Raw genomic sequence first — 14,313 nt, forward strand, 5'->3', positions numbered from 1 at the left:
GCATCTTTTACAAGGAGCCGTATCAGCCTGGCACATAATGGTTAACCACCAAGTCTGGGCTGAATGCCCGGCTAAGCTGGTGCCCAAGCGCAAACAATTTCTTTCATTATCCCAGTTGCTGGGAGAATTGGGCAAGGAGAGACCCATAAAATACCCAAAACAAAAGTTACTAGGATAGCCAGGAGCTTGTCTTCCGGGTGGCGCCGAGGCCAGGAAACTGTCCTCTCTAACCTATTTCCCCGGAGGAGTCTAAATTGGTCGTTCAACTACCAGCAAGGGCTAAAGAGAGGCTGGAGCCACCAGGACAGCCAGAACGCTGACACTGCAAAGGGCCTCTGTCCTTACTGGGGAAGCCCAGTCTTGCTCAGCTGTCTTCTTCAGCAACAAACAGAAGTCAAGAAAGAGAAACAGTTGTGGAGGAACCTATTGTGATGATAATTTACTGAGCACCTACTATGTGCCAGGCACACCAACCTTACCAGACAAGATCCTTGGGCTCATGGAATTCACTTTCTCGTGGGAGAGACAAACAATAACACGTAGAAACATATCAGCTGGTGGTGAGTACCATGCAGAAAATTAAAATAGAGCGATGGCATTGGGAGTGACTTAAGGGGTCACTATGCAATGGGATGGTCAGAGACAGCCTCTCAGGAGGAGGTAGCATTGAAGCTAAAATGTGAACAATACGAGCAGATGCAGCATAGAGCATTAAAGTACAGGACGTGCAAAGGCCCTGAGGTTGAAATAAGCTAAATGCATTAGACTAGGGGTTCTCAAGTAAGGGGAATTCTGCCCCCTAGGGGACATTGCAATGTCTAGGGAGACTTTTTTTTTGAGACGGAGTCTTGCTCTGTCGCTAGGCTGGAGTGCAGTGACGCGATCTCAGTCACTGCAAGCTCTGCCTCCCAGGTTCACGCCATTCTCCTGCCTCAGCCTCCCGAGTAGCTGGGACTACAGGTGTCCGCCACACGCCCAGCTAATTTTCTGTATTTTTAGTAGAGACGGGGTTTCACTGTGTTAGCCAGGATGGTCTCGATCTCCTGACCTCGTGATCCACCCTCCTCGGCCTCCCAAAGTGCTGGGATGACAGGCGTGAGCCACCGTGCCTGGCCGAGACTTTTTGTTTTTGAGATGGAGTCTTGCTCTGTCGCCCAGGCTGGAGTGCAGTGGCACGATCTCGGCTCACTGCAACCTCTGCTTCCCAGGTTCAGGCGATTCTCCTGCCTCAGGCTTCTGAGTAGCTGGGATTACAGGTGCATGCCACCACGCCAGCTAATTTTTGTATTTTTAATAGAGATGGGGTTTCACTAAGTTGGCCAGGCTGGTCTCAAACTCCTGGCCTCAAGCAGTCTGCCTGTTTTGGCCTCTCAAAGTGCTGGGATTAGAGATGTGAGCCACCACACCTCCAGCCTAGGGATACTTTTTAATTGTGACGACTTTGGTGGTGGTGGGGGGGTGTGTGCTGTTGAAATCTAGTGGGTGGAGGCCGGAAATGCTTTGCAACATCCTAAAATGCATGGGACAATTGCCACCACAGAGGATGATCTGGCCTCAAATGTCTGTCATACTGAGATGGAGGAAGTCTGGGAGAGAGACTAGGAAAAAGCCTAGAGGTGAAAGTCAAGGTCAAAGACTCTGATCCTCCTACGATCATCAGGAGGCAGTAACCGAGGGAGAGTGGCCAAGCGCTGAAGTGAATTCGGGTCCAAGGAGCCTGCTGGGACCCAGGAAAACGAGAGAAGGAACAGAAATCGTGGTGGAGGCAAATTCAAGGTCAGAAGATTGGGCAGGAGGTGCTAAGAGAGGTCTGGAGAGATGCTGGGACCCAGAACTGGGGCCTCAGTGAGATCAGCAGGCTGCAGCTAAACTGTGGTAACCGGGTGAGTTGTGGGAAGGTGGCTGGGGGGCAGGGTTGGGTTTATGGGGGTGGGGTCCCTGGAGGAGAGGAGTCTGACCAGCACTCGCTCCCTGACTCTGCCCTTCTAGCTGGTGAGAAAGTTCTCACTCTAAGCTGCAGTTTTCTCATCTGTCAAATGGTGACACTCAACTCTATTTACTGGGCCTTTACTGCTGAGAAAATAATTAACTCTGGCTGCACGTGGTGGTTCATGCCTCTAATCCCAGCACTTTGGGAGGCCGAGGCAGGAGGATGGCTTGAGGCCAAGAGTTCAAGACCAGCCTGAGCAACATAGTGAGACTCCCGTCTCTACAAAAAATAAAAAACTTAAGCCTAGCATGGTGGCACATGCCTATAGTTCCAGCTACTTGAGAGGCTGAGGCAGGAGGATGGTTTGAGTCCAGGAGTTCAAGGCTGCAGTGAGCTATGATCATGTCACTGCACTCTAATCTGGGCAATGGAGTGAGACCCTATCTCTTAAAAAAAAAAAACAACAAAACTAGCTAGGCATGGTGGTGTGTGCCTGTTAGTCCCAGCTACTCAGGAGGCTGAGGTGGGAGGATCACTTGAGGACAAGAGATGGCGGCTGCAGTGAGCCACAATAGTACCACTGCACTCCAGCCTGGGCGACAGAGCAAGACTGGATTCTTTTTTTTTGAGACGGTCTTGCTCTGTCACCCAGGCTGGAGTGCAATGGCGCGATCTCAGCTCACTGCAATGTCCGCTTCCTGGGTTCAACCAATTCTCCTGCCTCAGCCTCCCCGAGTAGCTGGGATTACAGGCATGCACCATCATGCCCGGCTAATTTTGTATTTTTAGTAGAGGCGGGGTTTCTCCATGTTGGCCAGGCTGGTCTCAAACTCCTGACCTCAGGTGATCTGCCCGCCTTGGCCTCCCCAAGTGCTGGGATTACAGATGTGAGCCACTGTGCCTGGCTGACCCTGACTCTTAAAAAAGAATTAGGCCGGGCGCGGTGGCTCACGCTTGTAATCCCAGCACTTGGGGAGGCCGAGGCGGGCGGATCACGAGGTCAGGAGATCGAGACCACGGTGAAACCCCGTCTCTACTAAAAATACAAAAAAAATTAGCCAGGCGTGGTGGCGGGCACCTGTAGTCCCAGCTACTCGGAGAGGCTGAGGCAGGAGAATGGTGTGAACCCGGGAGGCGGAGCTTGCAGTGAGCCGAGATTGCACCACTGCACTCCAGCCTGGGTGACAGAGCGAGACTCCGTCTCAAAAAAAAAAAAAAAGAATTAACTCAGTAGGCCTGAGTTGTCCATACCCCACACATTAAAGTTGTAGCTCTTGACCTGCTCCTGGGAAGTGACCTCTAAGCCCTAGGAATGGGATAAGGGTGTCTTTGTTTACCTGGAGAGCCTTGGCTCACACTAGATACTAACAACACGACTTAGAGAGGGAGCTTTAAGTCACGCAATATTGGTTGACCTCTGGAGGGGCTTCGGATTAAGGCCAGCTATGCAGGTGGTCAATCATGTCTACATGACCAACCGCCAATAAAAACCCTGGACACCAAGGTTCAGGAGAGCTTTCCTAGTTGGTGGCAAACTATTCATGTTGTCACACATCACTGCTGGGAGATTTAAGTGCTGGCCATACAACTTCACTGGGAGGGGACGACTGAAATCTCACACCTGGTCTCTTTTGGACCCTGCCCTGGATGCCTCTTCCTGTGCCTGATCTTATTTTATTTTTTGAGGCAGAGTCTCTCTCTGTTGCCCAGTGGTGGCTCACTGCAGCCTCAACCTCCTGTGCTCAAGTGATTCTCCCATCTCAGCCTCCCAAGTAGCTAGGACCACAGACACGAATCACCATGCCCAGCTGATTTTTTTGCGTTGTTGAAATAGGGTCTGGCTCTGTTGCCCAGGCTGGAGTACAGTGTTGCGATCTTGGCTCACTGCAACCTCTGCCTCCCAGGCTCAAGTGATCCTCTCACCTCAGCCTTGTGAATAGCTGGGACTACAGGTGTGCACCACATCTGGCTAATTTTTAAATTTTTTGTAGAGATGGGGTTTCACCATGTTGCCCAGGCTGGTCTTGAACCCCTGGACTCCCAAAGTGCTGAGATTACAGGCGTGAGCCACCACGTCTGACCCTGGTTACTTTTTTTATTTTGTAGAGACTGTCTCCCTATGTTGCCCAGGCTAGTCTTGAACTCCTGGGCTCAAGCAATCCCCACCTCAGCCTCTCAAAGTGCCGAGATTACAGGCATGAGCCACTGCACCTGGTCCCTTGGCTGATTTTAATTTATATCCATTCGTCATAACCTATGAGTACCTATTTTATAGCTTTTTCTGTTTTGTTTTGTTTTGTTTTGTTTTGTTTTGAGATGGACTGTCCCTCTATTGCCAAGGCTGGGTGTGGTGTGATCTCAGCTCATTGCAATCTCCACCTCTCTGGTTCAAGCGATTCTGGTGTCTCAGCCCCCCAGGTAGCTGGGATTACAGACGTGCACCGTCATGCCTGGCTAATTTTTGTATTTTTAGTAGAGATGGGGTTTCACCATGTTGGCCTGGCTGGTCTCCGACTCCTAACCTCAAGTGATTGGCCCAGCCTTGGCCTCCCAAAGTCCTGGGATTACAGGCGTGAGCCACCTCGCCTGGGCTATCACACCATTTTAAAATTCTCTGAGTCCTAAGGAATCATGGAGCTTGAGGGTGCTCTTGGGGATCCCTCAATGGCAGAGTCTGTCCTGGGTGGACAAGGCAGGGAAGGGAAGTCAAGGCAGAGAGGATAGTAAAAGCAAAGACACAAAGGTTTGAAAATACAGTTGACCCAACAGAATCAATATCACTGTTTTGTTGAGTGCTCACTAATGCTGGGCATTTTACAGACCTATCTCCCAACCGCCTTGTTGATGTTTTGTTCAAGGTGGATATTTTCGGCATAATTTTGATCTGCTAACACATTGCGCTACCTCATATGTTGCTGCAGAGACAAGCGCCCTGAATGGCTCTTATTTTCATTTCACAGACCATGCGGCTGATGCCCTGGGAGGGAGGCCACTTGCTTAAGTCCTCCAGGAGGGCCATGGAGGAGCTGGCATTCAAACCAGGCTCATGGATGCCAAGGTATACGCGTGTTCTCTCTGCCTCCAGCAGTGGTTTGCTACTGTTGTGAAGAGGTTGGGCAGGATTCAGGTCGCCAGGGCATTTTCAATAATGTCAGATCATGGCTGGGCGTGGGGGCTCACGCCTGTAATATCAGCACTTTGGGAGGCTCAGGTGGGAGGATCGCTTGTTGCCAGGAGCCTGCCAAGTTCCAGCCTTGAACTCAACCCAGTGAGACCCCATCTCTAAAAAAAAAAAAAATTTTTTTTGAGACGAAGTTTCACTCGTGTTGCCCAGGCTGGAGTGTAATGGTGTGATCTCGGCTCACTGCAACCTCCGCCTCCCAGGTTCAAGTAATTCTCCTGCCTCAGCCTCCCAAGTAGCTGGGACTACAAGCATGTGCCACCACCCCCAGCTAATTTTTTGTATTTTTAGTAGAGATGGGGTTTCACCATGTTGGCCAGGCTGGTCTGGAACTCCTGACCTCAGGTGATCCATCCACTTCGGCCTCTCAAAGTGCTGGGATTACAGGCGTGAGCCACTGTGCCTGGCCAAAAATTTTAATTTAATTTTATTTTTTATTTTTTATTTTTTTTCTTGAGGTGGAGTCTCGCTCTGTCGCCCAGGCTAGAGTGCAGTGGCGCAATCTCGGCTCACTGTAAGCTCCGCCCCCCGGGTTCACGCCATTCTCCTGCCTCAGCCTCTCCGAGTAGCTGGGACTACAGGCGCCCGCCACCACGCCCGGCTAATTTTTTGTATTTTTAGTAGAGACGGGGTTTCACCGTGGTCTCGATCTCCTGACCTCGTGATCTGCCCACCTCGGCCTCCCAAAGTGCTGGGATTACAAGCATGAGCCACTGCGCCCGGCCTATTTTTTAATATTTTGAGACAGAGTCTCACTCTGTTGCCCAGGCTGGAGTGCAGTGGTATGATCTTGGCTCACTGCAACCTCTCTGCCTCCCAGGTTCAAGCAATTCCCTTGCATCAGTCTCTCAAATAGCTGGGACTACAGGTGTGCACCACCATGGTCAGCTAATTTTTGTATTTTTAGTAGAGACAAGGTTGGCCAGGCTGATCCTAGACTCCTAGGCTCAAATGATTCTCCCGTCTTGGACTCCCAAAGTGCTGGAATTATAGGCGTGATCCACTGTGCCCAGACTCTATACAATTTTTTTTTTTTAATTAACCAGACATGATGGTGCACACCTGTAGTCCCAGCTACTTGGGAGGCTGAGATGGGAGGATCACTTGAGCCCAGGAGATCGAGGCTACAGTGAGCTATGATCACACCACTGCACTCCAGCCTGGGTGGCAGAGCAAGACTCTGTATCACGTAACAACAAACCTCCTGCAGGCAAAGATAACTAGCTAGAGTTTATTTATTTATTTAATTTTGTTGTTCATTTATTTATTTATTTATTTTTGAGATGGAGTCTCCCTCTGTCACTCAGGCTGGAATGCAGTGGCACGATTTTGGCTCACTTCAACCTCTGCCTCCCAGGTTCAAGCTATGCTCCTGCCTCAGCCTCCTGAGTAGCTAGGACTACAGGGGCACACGACCACGCCTGGCTTATCTCTGTATTTTTACTAGAGATGGGGTTTCACCATGCTGGCCAGGCTGGTCTTGAACTCATGACCTCAAGTGATCCACCCATCTCGGCCTCCCAAAGTGCTGGGATTACAGGCATGAGCCACTGCGTCTGGCCTAAAACTGGTTTCTCAGTTTTTCAACACTGCTGACAACTGGGGACGGATCCTTCTTTGTGGGGGCTTCCTGGGCATTGTTAGATGTTGAGCAGCATCCCTGGTCTCCACCCACGTGATGCCAGTAGCATCCTCCAGTCGTGGCAACTGGAAAGGTCTCCAGACATTGCAGGTGTCCCCTGGGGGCTGAATGGTCCCCAAGTGAGAACCCCTGGTTGAAATAGTATGCGCGGTGCCTGGTCGTGGAAGGACTTTGCCTCGTGGGAGGGGGTGGTAAGGGCAGGATGGGGTGGGACTTTCGTCAAGCGTTTGTCTTTCTTGTCTGGGCTGTGGGGCTGGGCATGGCTCCCAGCCTCTCCTCTGCACACCTGGGCTCAGGCTCAACTTACATGGGTAGGCCCCAGGGGACCCAGGTGTTCGAGAGGTTGGCTGGTCCCTGGGCCCCAATGCCCAGCACTGGGAAACCATGGTTGCCATGGTGACCACTGCGCTCTGAGGACAAGGAGCTGGGAAGAGGACTCCCGTGCCTAGAGGAGCCAACATCCAGAGGTCTTGGCGGGGAGGCCACTGTCTAATATCCCTCCATGAGTGCTTGCAGACCAAGGAAAGCAGTGGAGAGGAGCTGGTTCAGCTCCCCAGAGGCACTGGAGATGGTGGGGGCTGCAGGTCACCGGGGGAGCCTCGGAAGGTGAAACTGGCTCCCCTTTCCCGATGGCCCTGCCTGGCTGGCCTACCAGGAAGGCTGCCTGGCTGCTGGCGCGAGGTCTCTGAGCCCCACGCCCTTTCCAGGGGAAGGGTCATCTTGGTGTGTAGGCAGCAATGAGCGTGGGCCCCCTCAGCCCGAGTACCTGCCGGCGGCTTCTGCAGGGTGAAGCCGGCCCCCTCCCAGCACCTCCACCCAGCGGTGTGACCATCTTCATCAGTTCCACAGTCTCAGGTAAGGTGCAGGGTACAGATGGGGGCTCAGAGGCAGGTGGGCACTCTCAGGCAGTGTCAGGGCAATGGGCACGGCTCATGGAGTCCTTTAAGAGACCTAGACATGAATCAGGTATCGTGTTTCACGCCTGTAATCCCAGCACTTTGGGAGGCTGAGGGGGGTGGATCACTTGAGGTCAAGAGTTGAAGACCAACCTGGGCAACATGGCGAAACCCCGTCTCTACTAAAAATACAAAAAATTAGCCGGGCGTGGTGGTGGGTGCCTGTAATCCCAGCTACTGGAGAGACAGGAGAATCCCTTGAACCTGGAGGCAGAGGTTGCAGTGAGCCAAGATCGAGCCACAGCACTCCAGCCTGGGCAACAGAGCAAGACTCTGTCTCAAAAAACAAAATAAACCAAAAACTCAAAAAGGAGATATTAGATAATAGCATGCTGCTACGCAGCACTGCCCAACTCCACATTCAGTGAAGTCAGTTGGCAACTTGATATTAACCAGGGTGGAGTATTTAAACCATGGAAATTGGCAGAAAATACAAATAGGATTTTTAAAAATTTGTTTTGGAGAACAGAGTATTATGGAACATTTGCTGGGTCACTGCTCTTTTTTTTTTTTTTTTCTGTCGCTCAGTCTGGAGTGCAGTGGTGTGATCTGGACTCACTATCACCTCTGTCTCCCAGGTTCAAGGGATTCTCCTGCCTCAGCCTCCCGAGCAGCTGAGATTACAGCCACCTGCCACCATGTCCAACTAATTTTTGTATTTTTAGTAGAGATGGAGTTTCACCATGCTGACCAGGCTGCTGTCGAACTCCTGACCTCAGGTCATCCGCCCTACTCGGCCTCCCAAAGTGCTGGGATTACAGGCGTACGCCACCATGCCTGGCCACACCACTCTATGTATATGTGCTCTCATAGAAATTACATCCTAGTTCAGGAAATGGACACATAAATTAAGTAACTGCAGGCCAGGCGCGGTGCCTCATGCCTGTAATCCCAGCACTTTGGGAGGCTGAGGTGGGCAAATCACGAGGTCAGGAGATTGAGACCATACTGGCTAACACGGTGAAACCCCGTCTCTACTAAAAATACAAAAAAATTAGCCAGGCATGGTGGCGGACGCCTGTAGTCCCAGCTGCTCGGGAGGCCGAGGCAAGAGAATGGCGTGAACCCAGGAGACTGAGCTTGCAGCGAGCCGAGATCGTGCCACTGCACTCCAGCCTCGGCAACAGAGCAAGGCTCCATCTCAAAAATAAAAAAATTAAGTAATTGCAGCTTGTGGGCCGGGTGTGGTGGTTCACACCTGCAATCCCAGCACATTGGGAAACCTCGATGATGTGAATGCAGCTCAGGTAGTGGCTCATGTGGGAGCCTCCTGGACCCTCTGTTTCTTCCTCAAGAAGCCAGACTGAGAACCCAACTTGATAGAGTTGCTGTGAGTGGCATATGATGTTACAACTAATATTTATGACCAATGTACTGTGTGTTAGGCTTAAAAACTGCCAGAATCTTGCCACAGCTGCATGGCCCTGTGTGACCGGACCCTGCTCACCCTCCCCAACCTTATCTCCTGTGGTCACCCCCTTGTCTACCTGTTGTACCCACACCAGAACCCACAGATCTGGGAACCCACAAGGCCCTGGGGCCCATATCAGGGCTATCACTCTCACGGTTCCCTCTTCTCCTTCTTATTCTGATCCTTTGGGTCTCAGTGCAAACACCCCCTCTTCAGGGAGCCCTTCTCTGCCCCTCAATGTAAAGTAGATTTGTCCCTCTGAGGTGGGCGGATTGCTTGAGCTCAGGAGTTCAAGACCAGCCTGAGCAACATGGCGAGGCCCCATCTTTACAAAAAGTAAAAAAAAAAAAAAAAAGTGGCTGGGTACAGTGGCTCATGCCTGTAATCCCAGCACTTTAGGGGGCCGAGGCACCTGAGGTCGGGAGTTTGAGACCAGCGTGGCCAACATGGTGAAACCCCATCTCTACTAAAAATACAAAAATTAGCCCAGTGTGGTGGTGTGCGCCTATAATCCCAGCTACTCAGGAGGCTGAGGCAGGAGAATCGCTTGAATCTGGTAGGCGGAGGTTGCAGTTAGCCGAGATTGTGCCACTGCATTCCGGCCTGGGCAACACAGCGAGACTCTGTCTCAAAAAAAAAAAAAAGAGAAAAGAAAGGAAAGAGAGAGAAGGAAAGAAGGAAGGAAGGAAGGAAGAAAGGAAGGAAGGAAGGGAGGGAGGGAGGGAGGGAGGGAAGGAAGGAAGGAAGGAAGGAAGGAAGGAAGGAAGGAAGAAAGGAAGGAAGGAAGGAAGGGAAAGATTTGTTCCTGTTATTCTTTTGCCTAACCCACCCATGTGTTTTCAACAGCACTCTTCACAAACTGCAATTACTTTTTAAAACTATTTATTTATGGGCCGGGCGCAGTGGCTCACACCTGTAATCCCAGCACTTTGGGAGGCCGAGGTGGGCAGATCACAAGGTCAGGAGATCGAAACCTTCCTGGCCAACATGATGAAACCCCGTCTCTATTAAAACACAAAAAATTAGCCAGGTGTGGTGGTGCATGCCTGTAATCCCAGCTACTTGGGAAGCTGAGGCAGGGGAATTGCTTGAACCAAGGAGACAGAGGTTGCAGTGAGCTGAGATCACGCCACTGCACTCCAGCCTGGTGACAGAGCAAGACTCCATCTCAAAAAACAAACAAGCAAGCATACAAACAAAAAAAAACACAAAAAAACCCCAAAATCTATTTATGTATTTATTCATCGTGCCCCTTGGTTAGGCATAAGGGGTACAATGGCAAACAAGATATAATCCAATGGGCATGGTGGCTCACTCCTGTAATCCCAGTGCTTTGAGAGGCCAAAGCAATTGGATTGCTTGAGCCTAGGAGTCTGAGACCAGCCTAGAAAACATAGTGAGGCTCCTTCTCTACAAAAAATTTTAAAAAATGTATATGGCTGTGGTGGTGCACCCCTATAATCCCAGCTACTTGGGAGGCTGAGGTGGGAGGATCGACTGATGCTAGGAGTTTGAGGTTACAGTGAGCTATGATTGCACCACTGCACTCCAGCCTGGGTAATGGAGTGAGACCTGTCCCTTAAAAAAAATTTTTTTTTTAAATATATATAGGGCTGGGTACAGTGGCTCATGTCTGTAATCCCAACATTTTGGGAGGCTGAGGCGGGAAGATGGCTTGAGTCCAGGAGTTCAAGACCAGCCTAGGAAACATAAGGAGATTCCACAAAATAAATAAAATAACTGCCTATGGCGATTTTTTTCTTTTTCTTTCTTTTTTTTTTGAGATGGTGGCGGCAGATGAGGCTTTAGCCATAGGCCAGGTGCAGTGGCTCACGCCTGTAATCCCAACACTTTGGGAGGCAGAGGAGAGAGGATCTCTTGAGGCCAGGAACTCGAGACCAGCCTGGGCAACATAGCGAGATCTCATTCTCCACAAAAAAGGGGAAAAAAGACAAAAGTAAATCAATAAAATAAAAGCAGAGCTATGAGGCTGGGAAGAGTTCGGAGTCCTTTCCACTAATACCCTCCATGCCTTTCTTTGCAGATATGGACGCAGAGAGGAAAGCCCTGCAGAGCACTGCCTACCCTGAAGTGCAGACCTTCTGCCAGAAGCACGGCTTGATGTTTGAGGTAACCAGAAGTCACTCCGCGCTCCACGCTTTTTCACTGCAACCTCCGCCTCCTGGGTTCAAGCAATTCTGCTGCCTCAGCCTCTTGAGTAGCTGGGATTACAGGCGTGCGCCACCACACCCAGCTAATTTTTGTACTTTTAGTAGAGACGGGGTTTCACCGTGTTGGCCAGGATGGTCTTGATCTCTTGATCTTGTGATCTGCCCACCTCGGCCTCCCAAAGTGCTGGGATTACAGGTGTGAGCCACTGAGCCCGGCCCCATGCTTTTTTTTTTTTTTTTTTTTTTGAGACGGAGTCTAGCTCTGCCACCCAGGCTGGAGTGCAATGGTGCAATCTCAGCTCACTGCAACCTCCGCCTCCAGGGTTCAAGCGATTCTCCCGCCTCGGCCTCCTGAGTAGCTGGGATTACAGGTGCCTGCCACCATGCCCCGCTATCCATGCTCTTTTAATGCTTTACTGTTGAGTTTTAAAATTCACAATGATTTTTAAACAAAGGTCCCACATATTCTTTTTGCACCGAGTCCCGTAGATTCTGTAGTTGGTCCTGGAGATCCGGCTGTGGAGATAAAAATCCTTGGGACTGTAAAAAGGCAGGTGGGACCAGGCGTGGTGGCTGACGCCTGTAATCCCAGCACTTTGGGAGGCCAAGGCGGGCCGATCACTTGAGGTCAGAAGCTCGAAACTAGCCTGGGCAACATGATGAAACTCTGTATCTACTAAAAATACAAAAATTAGCCGGGCGTGGTGGCTCATGGCCTGTAGTCCCAAACTCAGGAGGCTGAGGCAGGAGAATCGCCTGAACTTGGGAAGCGGAGATTGCAGTGAGCTGAGAGCAAGCCACTGCACTCCAGCCTGGGTGACAGAGTGAGACTCCGTCTCAAAAAAAAAAAAAAAGGCAGGTGGAGGGGTTACAGCCATGTGCACCGTGCTTGGTTAGCGTGGCAGGTGGTGTAGAAAAGTGAGCAGGAGTGAATGCTTTGGAACACAGATTCATCGCTGCCTCCCTTGCAGTGTGACCTTGGCCATGTCATTTAACTGTCTGTTGTTGTTGCTGCTGTTTTTGTCTTGCCTTCAGAGCTTCCTGGCCCTCTTTGTACTGGGCTTCAGGAGGAGTATAAGAGGGCTTTGCAATTTGGGGGATGGGCATGGAGGTGGGACATGCCTTTTTCTAGAACGCTGATGGTGTACCTGTTTGGCACAGTCCCAAAACAGTAGGAGCCCCTAACGGTGTCTCCTTGTACCAATCCTTGGCTAGGGAAATTTTTTTTTTTTTCAGATGAGGTCCAGTGGATGACAGAGCAAGACTTCATCTCAAAAACAAAACAAACAAACAAACAAAAAAACAAAAAACAGTGCAGTGGTGTGATCTCACAGCTCACTGCAACCTTGACCTTCTGGGCTCAAGGGATCCTCCTGTCTCAGCCTCCTGAGGAGCTGAAACTACAGGCATGCAGCACTATGCCTGGCTAACCGGAGATATTTCTGCCTGCACATTTCCCTGTGGAAACTGATGAACATCTTTGGAGTCTCAGCTTAAGTTGAGGCTGCCTCCTTGCTATTTATGAGAATGATTCGTTGCACCAAAGTCCCATTTGGTTAAAAGATGAGGCCAGGCACAGTGGCTAACACCTGTATTCCCAGTGCTTTGGGAGGCCAAGGCAGGAGGATTGCTGGAGGCCAGGAGTTTGATACCAACCTGGGTAATATAACAAGATCCCGTCTCTATAAAATTAAAAAAAATGAGCTGGGTATAGTGACGCCCACCTGTAGTCCCAGCTACTAGGGAGGCTGGGGTGAGAGGATCACTTGAACCCAGGAGTTTGAGGCTGCAGTGAGCTGTGATGGAGCCACTGCACTCTAGCCTGGGTGCCAGATTGGGATGCTGTCTTAAAAAAAAAAAAAAATCTGGGCCGGGCACAGTGGCTCATGCCTATAATCCCAGCACTTTGGGAGGCCAAGGCAGGTAGATCACCTGAGGTCAGGAGTTCAAGACCAGCCTGGCCAACATGGTGAAACCCCCTCTCTACTAAAAATACAAGAATTAGCTAGGTGTGGTGACACACACCTGTAATCCCAGCTACTCGGGAGGCTGGGGCAGGAGAATTGCTTGAACCTGGGAGGTGGTGGCTGCAGTGAGCCGAGATAATGCCACTGCACTCCAGCCTAGGCAACAGAGTCAGACTCTGTCTCAAAAAAATAAAATAAAAAAAATAAAGTGGATCTTTGGGTAAAAAAGAAAAGAAAAGGAAAAAGATGCATGATTGTTATGGTTTGTATATTTATTACTAAGAAAGAAGCAGTGCTGGAAATTCCACTCTGCCCACCATTGATCATGAGACATACTTCAATGTCAAAGGCACTATGGAAGCATCAGCACTGAGAGCTGATGAAATGGTCAAGCTTTTCTGTTTAGTGCCCACGCCGGTGCTCTGAAGCGGATGCTGTCAACATCCTCCACACGCACATCGGGAGACGGCGGTCCCTCTGGAGGCACAAGCTCCTTCTGGAGGCTCGCTCCTGACCCCTTTTCCTTTCCTGCTCCTTTAACTCATTGTTCCTCCCCCTTTCCTCCTCCAGTCACATTGAGTACTGCTGGCCTCTCACTGCTTGTCTTAGGAATCTATGTGTCTTTCTCTCAGTGCTAAAGAATTCAGGGAGGCAGGGACTGTTCCGAGTTGTCTTTGTCTCCCTGTCACCCCAGCCTTCCGCAGGGTCAGCTTTGCCTACTTGGACTGAGCTGTTCTGCCCAGCCTCCCCGTGGCGAGCAGGCACAAATGAACCGCAAGCGTGCGGTTGCCAAGGAGACCTTGCTACGTCCAGTGCTGGCCAAACTAAACACCCTCCTTTGCAAGGAAAGCTTTGTGAACAAGTGTGGACACGTCCTTGCTTTCAAAGCAAGAGTTTGAAAATGGCCAAGTTCCTTTTTTAAAAAAGCTTTTCTGGCAGGGCGCGGTGGCTCACGCCTGTAATCCCAGCACTCTGGGAGGCCGAGGTGGGCAGATCACGAGGTCAGGAGATTGAGACCATCCTGGCTAACGGTGAAACCCCATCTCTACTAAAAA

The 14,313-nt window shown here is 50.6% G+C and overlaps 1 protein-coding gene across 1 annotated transcript in view; it reads left to right on the plus strand.

The window, feature by feature from the left end:
* Positions 1-208: 208 nt before the first annotated feature.
* Positions 209-14,313, plus strand: part of NWD1 (NACHT and WD repeat domain containing 1) — a 93,577-nt gene continuing 79,472 nt past the window's right edge. The window contains exons 1-2 of the mRNA XM_058425765.1: positions 209-560; positions 11,165-11,250. Of these exons, the coding sequence (XP_058281748.1) occupies positions 500-560; positions 11,165-11,250 (147 nt within the window). The 5' untranslated portion in view covers positions 209-499. The remainder of the gene's footprint in view (positions 561-11,164; positions 11,251-14,313) is intronic.

Source organism: Hylobates moloch, unplaced genomic scaffold (genome assembly GCF_009828535.3).
Source record: "Hylobates moloch isolate HMO894 unplaced genomic scaffold, HMol_V3 SCAFFOLD_12, whole genome shotgun sequence".
Classification (NCBI taxonomy): Eukaryota; Metazoa; Chordata; class Mammalia; order Primates; family Hylobatidae; genus Hylobates; species Hylobates moloch.